At 32.8% G+C, this 16,242-nt stretch overlaps 1 protein-coding gene across 1 annotated transcript; it reads right to left on the minus strand.

The window, feature by feature from the left end:
- Positions 1-7,472: 7,472 nt before the first annotated feature.
- LOC134727534 (uncharacterized) lies at positions 7,473-9,916 on the minus strand. The gene is made up of 4 exons (XM_063591915.1): positions 9,745-9,916; positions 8,624-8,649; positions 7,834-7,963; positions 7,473-7,627 (listed from the first exon to the last, which is right to left on the minus strand). Exons 1-4 carry the CDS (start codon positions 9,815-9,817, stop codon positions 7,473-7,475), a joined length of 384 nt encoding a protein of 127 aa, XP_063447985.1. The 5' UTR covers positions 9,818-9,916.
- Between the last annotated feature and the right edge of the window lie 6,326 nt (positions 9,917-16,242).

Raw genomic sequence — 16,242 nt, forward strand, 5'->3', positions numbered from 1 at the left:
CCTCTACTAAAAACAGAAGCCACAGACTAAATTATGTGAATTATATTTTTGCTTTATCATGCATATTGGTCTTTTGAGGTTGTCCCTAGAAACTTAAGCCTTACACTGAATCTATACATTTTGCTTTGAGACCAAAAGATGGTCAACAAATTATTAACACAGAACTTGCATCTTCAGATTACGAAAGGGAGAACACCCAGAAATCATAATTTTGCATTAATTGTTCTATAGCTTTTTTGAGTTCAGTGGCTTCAAAACCCTTAAAAAAGTTTTTGCATGTTTGCCAATTCTTTTGAAAAGTGCTAGAAACAACTAAACTTTAAAAATGTGTATGTATGCCATACATGTATATGCAGTTCAGATTATTGAAGATTCATTTCTGCAGAGGATGATGATTTATTTTGATTAAATGGTACATAATAACTTGACTAATTTTTTATACATGTATTATTTATAATAAACAAATAATTTAAAAATTGTATGTTTTCGAATATTATAAATATAGTTGTGAAAATAAATAATCAGATCCTTGGTTTTATGAAAATGAAAAATCTTGCTTCAATAGTGCAGAATATCAAATGGTCGTCCCCTTATTTCTTATTATATCTTATTTCCAATTGATTCACCTTCAACTTGTTGCCGACGCACTAAAACATGCGTCTGCATTCTCAAGTAAATTGAGGTCAACAGCCGACCTGGCGTAGAGTTCAATATTGGTTTCATTTAGTTTAAGAATAACTTGTTCTTGTGAATCTAATCAAGATGTTCATTTTTATCTCACTTGACATCAAAGAGCTTTTCTCATCATTTGGATCTGTCGTCGTCTTTTACACAAATCTTCTTCCCTGAAACTACAGGGCCAATTAAAAACAAACTTGGCCACAATCATCATTGGGGTATCTAGTTCCGACGAACCCACCTGCCAATCAACTTTGCCGCCATTGCTAAAATATAACGTATGGGTAAATGCAGTTTTTTTGGATAACTTTAAATTCATTATTCTTCGTTGGATACATATATTCGTGGATTTCGTTGGTACAAGTGAACAACGAAATTATATCATCAACGAATGTCAAATTATATAGGCTTGTACGCATGCAGACTTCCACTAAACCACGGAAGTAAATATCCACGAATATGCAAGTTTTCTGACTGAGGCAAATCAAATCACTTTTGACCACAATCATCATAAGGATATCTAGTTTTTAAAATATATCAGGATCACCTAACCCACCAACCAACATGTCTGAAATGGCTAAAATATAACTCAAGGGTAAAATGCAGATTTCTTCTTATATCTTTGAAACTAAAGCATATAGAGCAAATCTGAAATGCGTTCAAAGATTTCATGTGGTTATTATATATATCTTCCCTGAAATTTATAGACAAATCAGACAATCCGTAGTTGGGTTGCTGTCCCTGAATTGCAAACATAGCCAAAATGGTCAATTGATCCTAAGGAGTTAGTGCCCTTTATAGATAATTGTTAACAAATTTTGTAAACTTTTACAAAAATCTTCTTCATTCAATCAACTGGGCCAAATAGAATTAAACTTAGCCACAATTTTAGTAGGGTATCTTGATTTAAAAATGTATCCGATGATCCTGTCATCCAACCAACATTGCCGCCATGGCTAAAAGTAGATTGATTATTTGATTAACGTCCAGTGGCAATTATTCATGCATGTAATTCAGGACGAAAATATTACATAGGGGTTTTCTGTATAGAAGTCCATGGGAAATGTTAAAAAACAATTTCAAATGGTCACAACTTGAACACTTGATATTTAAATAATGATAAGTGGTCTTCAGTAGCTAATGTAAGACTACTCTACAGGATTGACCTGCTATTAATTTAACTACAATTTATTAGGCCAAATTTAACCAAACTTGGTCTTCATCCGCGAAATATGAGTATCTTGTTCTATTTGTTATGACTTTCACCTTATTTTACATGATTTTCAAAACCACATTAGACACATGTGAGCGACACAGGTTTCTCAGAGCCTTAAGTTTCGTTCATATTGTGCTTTGTGAAGAACTTATTTTACTGCATTCCAATTCTCAGTTCACTGGGACCCTTTTGCCAAAGTAAGGCATTTTTTCTATACAAGAAACAAAAAAAAAACACCGTGCAGTTGTCTCTCAGGCCTCTCATACAAGAATCAGCCAACTGAAGTCTCACACATATTTCTCGGTGTCGTTGCTTCATGTTCATTTTCTTCGCCACACTTCAATTTTTTGTCCACGGGACACATACATGAATGATGACCCGCTATTCCAACTTGATTTGAGTTTTGGAGTTATAAGTATTGTGTTAGTAAGTAAATTATTTGTTATGTGACATGCGTAATTAGAACACCCGATCCTTTAAGTCAATTTAAACATAAATTGCAATGGTATGAAGAACAAAAATAAATAAAATGTTATAGACAATTTTCATATAAAAAGTTTTTCCTCTTACTGAAAGCTTGCAATAGACATTTTGCTGTTTTTCTCGTTGACATAGTAAATATTTGTGTAAGTTTCAAAACATTTTGTTTAGGCAAAAATAACTTCGAGAATGGAAACGAAAAATTCGGCATTTTTTCATTTCTAAAGCGGCATAACGATAGAACGGAAAATTTGACACAACTTAGATTAATTTTTTCTGTGTTTTGTGGTGCAAAGCATTGCATATAAGTCTTTAATACTATTGGTTGGGGCAAACTAGAGTTAGACAGCGTACGAACTGTTGGGCGCAGAGACGGACAAGGCTTACACTTAAATTCTCCTCTTTTGTGGCGGGGGCTAACAAATTAGAAATTTTATTTATTGCACGTTTTGTACTGAATATGTTCTCACCCGACCAATACCGATTATTTCTCCGACAAATACTATTATACGATCAGGTCGATCATGTCTGGTCAGGATCGGGTTGAGATCGAAGATTGTTGGTTTAGTCGAGAAAGTTGATCAAAGAGCATGTACAGATCGTAAATTGGTCAAGATCATCTAAAATATATTGAACTAGTGCTTAAATTTCATGATAAGTCGTGATGAAGTCGTGATGGAGTCGTTAATGGTCGAGTTTGAGACTTTTACGGTCTGGTAGCAGTTGGGTAGAAATTCCCAAATACAAACAGGCCCGATCAAGATCTTAGTTACTAGTACGTTTGATCGTGGAAATTTGAGCAATCGGGTATAGAATTGATCTGATCGGCAGTGTCGATCTAGTTTAATCGAGAATATTCTGCGATCGTGTCAGTCTATTTTCAGTCTTTTTTGTGTTAAAGGTTTGGTCATCTGTCTAAAACTGTTCTAGCTGTATAACTGACCAAACCTGTCAGGATTGTAGAACAGTTCTGAATGACAACATTGTGTAAAGCAAAATTATATCCGGGTGAAATTTGATCCGGAGGAAAAAATGTCACAGTAGTTGTTGTTATTATTTTATCCGGAGGAAAATATTTCCCTGGGATATTTTTTCCTTTGCCATGAAATTCTATCTGGGTAGTTAACTTATTGAATAGTTATTAGAAACAAACTTATCATTTACAAACACTATGAAATAGTAATAGTGTATTTAAATTAAACCTATTTTGTAAAAAAAAGGTATTATAATGGGAATTATTGCACAAATTATTATTCAAATAAATGTCATTCTTTTAAAAAGAAAATTATCATTAAACGTAAGAAAGAAAACCAGAAATAATTTTAAAGATTGTAATTGTGAATTAATATGATTAAATAAGGTAAGGGAAATACATGTAAAAGTGAGTTGTTTTCAGATCTCAGTACAAATATACATTAAAACGTAAAGGTAGAAATATAGTTGCATTACTACTGTTAACAGCTGTAATGGAAGAATTTGATAATGATGATATTTTTAACTATATAAATACAAATGTAGTCTGGGGACAAAGATGTTGCTGTTGATAATATGGAAATAAGATAAATTATAGCGTAACAATATATGGGAACAAAAGCAATTTTAACAGGTGGATAGTATTTACCTGTTAAATGTTATCTGTCTTATTAAAAATTCATGTTGTAAGTCATCTTGTTATATAAATGAATATATAAAAAATAAGATTCAAAGAAAAATTTCACTATGAAATAGATTCAGGAATATATTATGTTAATATTTTTAAAATATAAATTGCTCATAATTACCTCCCTTGGATAAATTATGCAAATTTGTTCTACCTTTGTGAAACATTTTATAATTAAAGTCAGGTATATATTAATTGAGAGTAACTTACATACTAGTTAATGGGACTATATTTCACAAGGTTCTGTGTAATATGATACGGCAAATATATACCGGTACATACTATCCGCATAACACAGATAGATTTTCACTCCTCTGTGAAATACCATGCCAGGAAAAAAATTACCGTGACAAATCATCCTCAGGATAAAATATCACAGAGGAAGAAATAAACCGTTACAATTGCAGTTAGGGCATCTAACTGGTCACCATTCAGTGTTATTACAATCGTTGTTAAAGCCACATGCAAACTACATATTATATTACTTTGACTTATTTATATATAAGGCAAAGAGTTCTTAAAACTTATCTATGAATAGAACTGGCTAAATCAATTCTAGTCGTAGAACTGTCTTAAACCTTGGTCAGTTCTATGTAGAACTGTCTACAGCTGTTCTAGGGTATAACTGTCAAGATCAATTCTTGATAGAACTGTATAAAAGGTGTCAGGATAACAGTTCTTCATACCAGAAACACGTGTTATGTTTTCGCAAAATGTTTTGTTTTGTGTTTTGAATTTGAATTTTGAATATTGAATTTTGAATTTTGAATTTTGAATTTTGAATTCTGAATTTTGAATTTTGAATGATCCTTCTCGGCTTTCGTAGTTTATTGGCTGATTTTTATTCTCAAAACGACTTATAGTGGAATGGTGATGACCAACAAAACGTGCGGTTGTTACAGCGACATTCCTGCTTCTCTGATTCTGATTATCTGCCTTATTGCTGCAGTTAAGACATGTGGAGGACCCATTACAAGGTGTCAATCACATAACTTTATAAACTTGGTTATTTAAAGTATTGAAAACAATGAGGATAAAAAGATCTGTTTTGCTGTTTACGGGTACAATAGCTGCATGTGCAGATAAGAACTTATCCAGTCAACAATTATTGATTAAACTCAGGTGATATTTAAATAATTTTTGACTACTTCTATTTTGACAAATTATATCATGAAAAAATAAAGAACGTTTTTTAATTTCAATTTCAATTTGGTGTTGCAATACTTTTTTCCATGTGTATATGTTCTGTGAATTGTTGTCTATAATACTGGACAGAATAAAACTTTATTATGCCAATTATTTCTTTAATGAAACAAAGATAAATTCTGCACCATGTTATGAAAAGAGCAGATTTAAACAAAAGACTAATAGGGTAAAACAATGGTGATATAACACCTCTTACGCATGCTTTAAAATTTGAGTTGGTATTTAGGCATTATGAATATTAGACTACAACATCACAAATAAGATATCAAGAAGGTGGCATTCGTAAAGCTTAAGATAGCTTAGAAGAAGAATAAAAGAGCATGCGTTTACAGTCCAAAGATGTATTCAATTTTTAATACAAATTATTACAAATATAATAATTTCCATTTTAAAACAAAATAAATTGCATATAAGATATTTGACAGAAGACTTTTTTTCTCACAATCTTCTTTGATATTTAAGAGTCCAACAACAGGTCGTCATCTATTCCTTATCCACATGTCCCTACAGCATAAGAATATTAGATAAACATATTTCAAAATAGCAGACAGTAATAAATCTTTTCATACTACCGTAAATACATTCTGAATATAGATTTTTTATTAATTTATTTTAGGTTTGGTTTCTCTGTAATCAATATTTTAAAATTTGTTGTTTTAAACGATAGAAAGTAATCACAAAAGTACTAAACTCCGAGGTAAATCCTAAAAGGCAAGTTCCTATAATCAACTGGAAAAATAAAAAAGCTGAAATATATCAAACAAATGTATATAAGGTTAGTGGTTTAAAACGATTACAAGTATCTGTAAAGTAAACATTAACAGAAAAACACTTTTTAATCAAAATAAATACAAATTGCAACATTTTTTCTTGAGTATCAGTATTTCGTTGTTTTTCTATATAAAAAAAGACCGGGATCGTAAACGATTATCATTGAGAAACGTTAATAATGACGTCTTGTTTATTTTTACAATTCATTATCATACAAAGATAAATTAGTTGATAGCATAATACAAGTATTATAATACTAAAACCATAAGTGATGATATGGAAAACTAAAAAGTATAAAAATTAGAAGATTTGGTATAACTAGCATTGAAGGATAGTTGTGGATAGTTGTCTCATTGGCAATCATACCACATCTTCTTTTTTATATATTGAGACAATATATCTTAGTGCCGATCTGAGAGTAATCATAGTTACGAAAATCAAGGCCAATAACGACAAATAATAAAAAGTTCATGTTCTCTTAGACTTAAGAATAAAATAATACGCATTCAACAGATTTTATGTAAAGACTTCGTAAACAGTCAGAAAAAGCATAACTTTTGCAAGGCTTAAGTTCATTCAGAAAGTATCTTTAAGACGAAAAATGATAAAAGAGGGGCAAAAGTTACCAGAAGATCATTCAAACTCATCAATCAAAACAAAACTGACAACGCCGTGGCTGAAAAGGAACTCAAAACAGACAAACAATAGTACATCAAACACAATATATAAAAATAAAGACTAAGCAACACGAACTAAACCAAAAACTGGGGGAGTGATTTCAGATGATCAAGAAGGTGAAGGAGAACTTGCTCCACATGTGGCACCCGTCATTTCGCTCATGTTGGTACAAGCCCTGTTATAAGTTTAATTCGGTAAGTCGTATTCGTGAACAGCAAACGGAATTGTAGTATATCATAAGGAACATATCCGCTTTAATTTGTGAAACTAATATTTAATAACAGTCTAACAACTCGTGATGGCGTCCGTAAAATTTACGAATGTATGATTTAAACACCGCCATTAGGAACTCTTGGTTTAATAGCTTCCTTGTGAGCAGCAACCATCAATCAAAGAAATCTTGATAAGAAATACAAACCCGGAAATATTGTATCATTTGGGAAATATATATTCCTTATGCAGGCGATGCTGGAATGTTGTTACACAGAAATTGAAAGTTCCCAATATGAAATCACATATTTTGTCGTAAAGATTTGTTTTCAACCGACCCTCATTGTCAATTTCTAGATTCACGCCAATATATTAGGCAGATTTAACTGTATCTGTTGTATCCGTTATATCTAGTTCGATAAATTTCCGTAACTTTATAAGTGCGCAGTAAACCGTCTTATGTTATGATATCAATTTTATTAGGAACATTTATATATAAGCGACAATTTCCCTGATATACAACATGTATTAATTCTTGTTCTTTTTCAGGATGAATATGAAGAAAGCTTCTAATTACGGTCTAATATCTGAACTACATATACATTTCTCACCTTTTTCACCATAAGGAACTTCAGTAATCCCTGATCCATTACAATTGAATGGATTTTTACATGGACACCAACCTCGAAACACATTAGCATTAACATATTGATTTTCTACTACACAGACTACAATATATAAATTTCAATGTTTTGTTTTAATCAATGTACAGTTTTATCAAATATTAAATGATATTTTTATTATGCTTAATTTTTTTAATCGGTTTTTAAACATGGACTGATATAAGCAGCCATTGCATTTTAAGCATCACGGAATTTCAATAACTTGTCAAAATCGATGTTTTACAATAAGTGTAAACGCAAGAATTGTTTACCTGAACCGATTTGCCCATATGGTCTACAAACTCCGGCGAAACTAATAGATCTTTTTTTCCGTCCTTTAAGATTTTCGACGACACAACACTGGTTATAGCCACATTCCTTTGAACTATTACATGGTTGAAGCTGAAAAATTAATAACATACAGTAATCTAAAAACTCTATAAAGATATATAACACGAGCAACAAAACAACTAATTATTACACTTCCGTATATACGTACGAGTAAAGTATCGATGTTTGTCGGTCACGAGTTTGTTCGATATTTGATTTTTTTTCAATATTGTGCTTTTCTTTTCTTGGCTTTTACTGTAAATGTCTATTTAACTAATCGATTCGTCTCTTTCTATAAATAGCAATTCTGTTTGTGGTTTTATTGATATCAGGTGATAATCATTTGATCACGAATCAAACGTAAAACATCACTAAAGATATACAATTTAAAGGCCCTTTTTGTGAGTGCCATTTAACCGTTGTTTATATGTTCCGAGGGCAATTAATGTTTCAGACCATAAGTGCTCTTTTTGGAACTCATATGATCAATCCTTAGTTTTTGGGGGATTCGTATTGCTCCTCTTGAGTTTTCTATGCTGTGTTTGTGAACTGTCGTTTATCTGTTTGTTGTATCGTTTTTAGCCATGACGTTGTCAGTTTATTTTCGATTGAGAAGTTTGAATGTCCTAGTGTCCCAATGGTATCTTCTGCCTCTTTTTTATCGATCGTTTATTTTTACGATTTTTTTTGTCTATTAGAAATAACATGAAATCTATTTGAAATTAGCAGTACCTCATCCTTTACTGCTGGTGCTACACCTGAAAAAAAATATCATGAATCGAGTAATTGATATACATGATATATTACAGTGTACAACTTTTAGATAATAGAAAATATCCTGTTGGCACATTTTTGGGGAATTTTGGGTGCTCAATTCTCTTCAATTTTATACTTGTTTGACTTTATAACGTTTTTGATCTGAGCGTCACTGTTGAGTCTTATGACATATTTTAGGACCCCTCACATACATCATTGATCGATTTTATCTAAACACCTGATCTACCATAACTGCATGTCTCTCTACTGATGTCCTAAGTTAACAAAGACTATAAAAGTTATACCGTACACATCAAATAAAACTAATCGAAATACTGATTGCCAAGTATTAATAATCAGATAGTTTCTATATTGGCTATAAACCACGCAATTGAGAATTGATATCCATCAAAAGAACGGTGTGTTGACCACAACTAAGATAAGTTTTCAATTTGAAAAAGATCTATGTGATCGAGCAAAATTTTATTTGCTTTTCTTAGATTAGAAACAAAACATTTAGACATCATAATCTTTCGGCTCATCATTTGCCGAGAACAGTTTATGAGTTTATAAACAAAGTTAGGAAATTCAGACAAAGAAAGAAATGAAAAGTATCAGCACCGCAATGTCAATATTGCAAATGTTCGGGTGTAAACTGTTTTGTTCATCTCTCGTCGGGATTCGAACTCATGATATTTGGATATCGGGAAAACACCGCCTTCGCTGTGTCCATCGCCCTAGACCGCTCGACCACCTAGACTGAATTATTTATAATTCAGCTTTCAATGGCCTAGTTTTACATTTTATCGTTAGTAGAATCTACAGTTGTACCACAATACATGACGGAAAGTTTACTAATGAATCTCGATAAAATTATGTTAAAGGGATGGGCAATAAACGTCGCCGTTCGTGTGATAAAATTTGGCGCGAAGTGTTAATTTGTCGATGCTGCTGTATTAAGAAATATACGAAGAAAACAATTCGTTCAATTCACATTGATAAGAAAAATTGTCTTGGAGAAATACGTATGCCTATCACTTTTGAGGTCACAAGATGAATATATGTTAATACAAGATATCTTAAAATTAAAAACTCACCTTTTCCTTTTGCTTCAAAGACAGCAATTATCACACAAAAACAGATAACTAGCAGTTTGATGCGTTTTTCCATCTTGCTTAATAATAAACAAGTATACAAAATCAGCTATGTAATTCTTTGGTCTTTCTATAAATATTAATCAATACGTGAAAAATAATGGCGAATCAGAATGTAGATGTTATTTTGTTAATCATCATCAAAAGGAAAGGAACAGCTGTCAACAGGAAATGTTATTAAACATTAATTTTATACATTTTTATATGATTTTTTTAAAAATATTTTGACTAAAATACCTGTATGGTTAATACAAGTACATGTCTTTCAATGTGTGATTAAGTAAAATTATATTGATCAGGAATTGCTGGTCGAAAAAATGCAATTTCTTTTGAAGTTAGAAAACATTTCACAAAATTATATAGTACTGCTGACAATTTTAATAATAACCAGTTCAACCTTTCTATTCTACTTGACACTGTTATCAGTAGTTTGCATATTTTGACATATTCGTTAAAAAAATTGAAAAAAATACCCATCTACTTAGGACAAGTGAATTAAAATTGTTTTTGTTCTAGTAACATCATCTTTATATTGGAAGATTTAATAGTTATGCCGAATTCTGCAATTAATTAACAAATCTCTTGAGGAATTAATTTTGTAGGTCCCTACGTTTTAAGTTAATTTCCACCAATCACCTAAATCATCATATTGACTGTATAGATATATGTAAATAGTAGTGTACATAATTAGGTGGTAATCTAAACTTGCACACAATTGGGTCTAAATCTCTTGTCACAACGAACTCACGACATATCTACGCAGCTCAACGACATAAAATTTTGTCAAATCGCGGGTCACTTTTGGTCGTCGTACACCAATCGTACAACAATCGCACGATATTTTGCGCATCAAGGCACGTACTGTCGTGTATCGTGGGACGAAAATTGTAAATGTACCGTTTTGCTCTACTAATTTTTGTGGTGTCACTGTCTTCTGGCTGTCACGAAAGTCTCATACAACCGTCTTGCGACTGTTGTGCGATAAAAACATTGTCGTGAGTAACAGTCAATACCATTTGAATCAAATAATCGTCGCACGACTGTCGTACGACAATCTCACAACTGTCGCAAGACTTACGTGATACAGTCGCACTATTGTCTCACGAATACCATATTTCGTATGATGGTCGCACAACAATAATTGTCTGTCGTACGACAGGGATACGTTCGTCCATCAAAATGGTTTCGTTGTATTTTGATGAATACAATACGACAGGAATGAATGTTTGGAAAACAAACCGTCGACGGTTTACAGATAATAGCCATTCCATCAGAACGATTATGCCTAACCCTGCTGAATAGACACCAGGTCGGACTCTTATAAGAACAAAATATGGTCTTGTTAGTGTTGATTCGAGCCTGTAAACAGTATAGGAACCATCGAAACGCCACTCCGTTGGTCGGTAAGCCTTGGATCGTACGGCGCTTTATGTTTTGGCAGTAAAGTACCGTGATGAAGAGTTTGAGTCAGATTCTGCCGGTGATTTCGTTAGATTCATGTGGATGAACCCTGGCATGTTTCGCGAACTTTTGCAGAGAGTCGAATCACAGTGGCACAGCAGTGGCACTACAATGGAACGACAGTGACACGACAGTGACACGACAGTGACACGACAGTGACACGACAGTGACACGACAGTAACGCGCGTATACGATGAAAAAAACACCTGGAAAAATAGACAATATCAAATCACGATTGACGTATGATTATCGCACGACCGACTTGCAACAAATCCGCGACAGAACAATTTTTTTTCTGTCTTGTACCCATCGTGTAACCATCGTGGACATGTCGTAGCTGATGTGACCACTCGAAATATTTTAATGACATTTTGCACTACAGTTCCATGACAACTATTTAATAGATTTTCCACGACTAAAAATCGTACGATCTGTTGTGACCGGGGCTAAATAATAAAGGTGCTGTTATCAGAAAAAAAGTCGCAACAATAAGTTGAATATGAGACACAATTGATTAGCGTTAGTACGTTAAAAAGATACACCTCGTCCTTCAAGCTGAAGGAATCGTTTTTTAACTGATGAAGAATAAGAAAGGCCATGATTCTCAACTACTAGTAACCAGAGGTGATGATTGTACTGTGAATTTATTTATTTTCTTGCATATTAATGGATTCCTGAAAACTTGAATATTCGTAGATATTTGATTTGGTAGTTTTGCCAACCTCTAAATACAAAACCTATCAAACATATGTTATTCGTGGTACATTTGAATACTTGGTTCAACTGTACCAACAAAAACCACGAAAATTTGTATCCAACATATATTAATGAATCAACAGTAGCTTAATTACTATTATACCAAGTGATCTTAAAAAGAAAAAAAATAAAGTACAAAACAACATGTAAAAATTAAAAACATGTTGATCGAAATGTAATTGATTTCTGATCGTCATGTTTCTACCAAATGTTGTAACAAATTTATTCAAATATTTTTGTCGTGTTATAAATGACTTTTGTTGTGAATATGTATGCATAATGGATTTTCTTATAATTGTTGTGAATTATCTTTCTAATGTATGAAACCCTCACTAGCTCAAATAAACAGGAGGCCGGGATTTAGTAGCCTTTTCCACGATACAATATATTATCCTATATGCCATTCCATCTTTGGCAGTCAGAGTTTCCGATCATAGCGGCGTGCTGACCACATATAGGATAATATATTATATTTGTAATATCAAATGTCAAATATTCAGTTGAAACTTGATAAACTGTTGTAAAAATTGCATTTTGTTCTTTTTAATAATGTAGATCTAGTCGATGTTGCATATTGAGATCACAAGTTGAAGTGGTTGGGTTGGCAGGATTATGAGGCAGAGATTGATATGCATTATGCTGTGCTTTATTGGTTTTATGGTGAGAAATATAATTCCGTCATAATTTTTTCAAAAGAATTTCGGATGATGTATGGGCAAACTTTACTTAAATAGGATTATTGAATAGTCCTATTTAAGTAAAGTTTGTAATTGAACGGCTGGTGATCATTTATTTCATTTTCAATTTATCTGTTCTTTATTAATATTCGGGCAATCATAATGTTATAGTCTTTTGAACTAGTGAAAATCTATCGAGGCATGGAAAGTGTGCAGAACTAGAATGAGTTATAAACAAACTGAAGTTTTACGATTATGCAAGGTGATGTCCAATTCTATTTTGTAACATCAGAAGTTGGTGTTCTATATTAGTTCATAGATTAATTGGCTAGAGGTATAGGGGGAGGTTTGAGATCTCATAAACATGTTGTGATTTTCTATGTTGTGATGTTATGCAATTGTTTCAGAAAAAGGGAGAAGGCTTGGATGGATCCATTAAAACGTTGAATCCCGCTGCAATTTTTTGCACCTGTCCTTAGTCAAGAATCTGATGTTACAGTATTGTCGTTTGTTTATGTAATTTATACGTGTTTCGCGTTTCTTGTTCTTATGTAGATTAGACCTTTGGTTTTCTCGTTTGAATGGTTTTACACTAGTAATTGTTGGGGCCTTTATAGCTTGTTGTTCGGTGTGAGCCAAGGCTCCGTGTTGAAGGCCGTACATTGACCTATAATGGTTTCTTTTTTTAAAATTATTATTTGGATTGAGATTTGTCTCATTGGCACGCACACCACATCTTCCTATATATAGTTACCCCGCCGCATTGTTGCACCGGTCCCAAGTCAGGAGCCTCTGGCCTGTGTTAGGTCTTGTATTATTTTTTACTTTTTAGTTTCTAGTGTACAATTTAGTGTTTAGTATGGCTTTCATTATAACTGAACTAGTAAATATTTTTGTTTAGGAGCTAGCTAAAGGACGCCTACATCCGATCGGTCCGGAAATTTCCCGCTGCATTGAATACCTGTTGATGACCTTCTGCTGTTGTCTGTTCTATGGTCATGTTGTTTCTCTTTGACGCATTCTCCATTTCCATTCTCAATTTTATTTGATTATATATACTCTAACGTGTATTTCAATTTTTTTAGTTTCCACATCTGATGCACGCAATCTGTAAATTAAAACAGGTCGTTCCACACTAAATTGAAGGTTGGCTTTTATTGCTGACGACCCATCAATCTACTGCTGTTATAAGGGCACCTATGCAATTTAAATATCAAATACAGTACTGACAAATAAAATTATTTGTCGTTGGTTGATATTATAAAAAAACATAAAGTAGACTTATATTTATCCAGGATTTACTCTTTATTAATAAGTTTCGTGGGAGTATTGTTGAGGTTTCGATTGAATAGTCAATACTGTGTGAATTTCTCAAGCAGTATAGTTAATGTGATATATACACAAACAAATATGTTGTTTGGGACTTTATCTGCGAGAACTAAATCATATTTGAATTTAAGATACTAGTAGGACAAGTGTTTTCCCATATTCAAGTTTGATGTAACATTGATATCATTATAGCCATTCAGATTCTTAATTCCGATTTGTATGAACAAACTCACATCCTTATCCATTTGTAGAGAGTATTTAAGTCTTTGATCTTGCGTTATCCATTGCCTGACATAACTTTCGATTGAAAATATTGAAGTTGTGTTCCTAATTGATGGATTTAGTCTCATGCTATTTCCGACCTTTGAAAAAAACATTTCGAATTATATATGAATGGAGAACCAGAACAGGTGCAATCAGGGGGTAATAGTTTTATATCCAAAATGATAGCCGTTAGTTTGTACTGGTGTGCATTAAGAAATTATTCTTTCATGCCATGCGCTAAGGTTATTTTAACATGGGTAGGCATTATATGTGTTAATATCTTAATACCGAGCTTTAGTGTTAATTTCGTTTCTAATAGGAAAATTTCAAACGTGTTTACTTTGATGCGGAACTATGTTATGCGCTAGAAAGAAAGCTATTTTAATTTGATTAACCAGGGTTGAAAGTGTTCATCACATTCACCGAGCTTCATGAAGGACTGTCAAGTATGGATATTAATCCATTTTGTCAGTGCCACAATATGGTGTTGATGTTCCCATTTGCCGAATCCATTATTGTCCTTTTTATTTTTGTCTGCGAAGGAAGTAGTAAGATAAGAATTGATAGTAATGGTGTATATATTTTCGATGATTCAAACCTGGATAAATAAATTCAATGATTGGGCTGGTAGAATTGATGGTAAACAATGTACTTTACAATATGGTTAATGTTCGATCAACTATGACCGCACATACGTTTATTGAGCCTTACTTTCGTTTTACAAACGTATACCAGTCCGCAAAGGTTTCACTCTAATCAGTAGATAACATTTGATGTTTTGCAATTAAGATCCTGGTTGCTTCTGGTAAAATAAAACCTTTTATTTCAATTGCTAGTGAATGGAGCATCTGTTATTTTTCCGGTTTTGCCGCAATGGGCTTCAAATTTCGGAAAAAAGATAATGGTGTTAAGTTTCATCAAAATCTAAAATTACTGTAGACAAAGTGAATTTACTGCTGTTGTTATAATCTTTATGATCTACCTGCATCATGTTAGTGATATACTAGTAGTCATGTCCGGTAAATAGGGGACACTTGCAATATCAGATAATACCATGTCCATCGTGACGGTTGTTCCGGACCTTGCTATACTTGGCGACTTTCGATCCAGTATTCTATTTGATCTTCATGTAATACAGCATATGATGCTACTTGGCTTTGGATGTCCATGGGGACAAAATGTATGCCAGCATAGACATCGACCCAATGGTTGTAAAAGAGAGAAAAAAGATACCCGTGGGACATTCAAACTCATATTCAAGAAAAAATAGACTGACAACGTCATTGCTAAATGTTAGTACGCAAAAAACAACATAGAAAAATAAAGACTGTTGAACAGGAACCCAGGAATTTGATGTCTCGAAATAATAGTCAGATAATACTCCGCATGTGGCAACCGTTGTGTGGCTCATTAAAGTACAAGGTTTGAAATGGTTGATATACTCCTTAGCTATAGACAGGCCCTACTATAATGTTGTTGAAGACAATGTTTTGGCTGTAAACATATTATGAAAATGAGTTTAAAGATTTTAACAAAAAATAAAAAGAACCAAAATACAAAGACACAGACATTAATTCATAACAAACTGCATATGTAGGGCAATTAAAAACAGGATCCCACTTTGAACTTACGGAAAGTTTTCTCATTTACAATCGTCCAACATCTATTTTTAATTTACATTAGGTTATCCAGTAGGTTTATCAGTGTCTCTGATCCAATTTTGACACCCTTGTAACATATAGGCAACAGACAACAATAATTATTTCCATTGATTATAATGCATTTCTTTGTAAAATTCAAATTGAATGAAAATAGAAATGGCCATTTTGAAAAAAACCGAATATTAGAATGAAACATAATATTAATATGTCCGCCATATAGGATATGCCAGAAATAAGACATTACTTAGACACACGTCCTATATATTGTATCAATGAGAGACACCAAAGATATG

The sequence above is a fragment of the Mytilus trossulus genome, chromosome 8 (assembly GCF_036588685.1).
Source record: "Mytilus trossulus isolate FHL-02 chromosome 8, PNRI_Mtr1.1.1.hap1, whole genome shotgun sequence".
NCBI classification, from domain to species: domain Eukaryota; kingdom Metazoa; phylum Mollusca; class Bivalvia; order Mytilida; family Mytilidae; genus Mytilus; species Mytilus trossulus.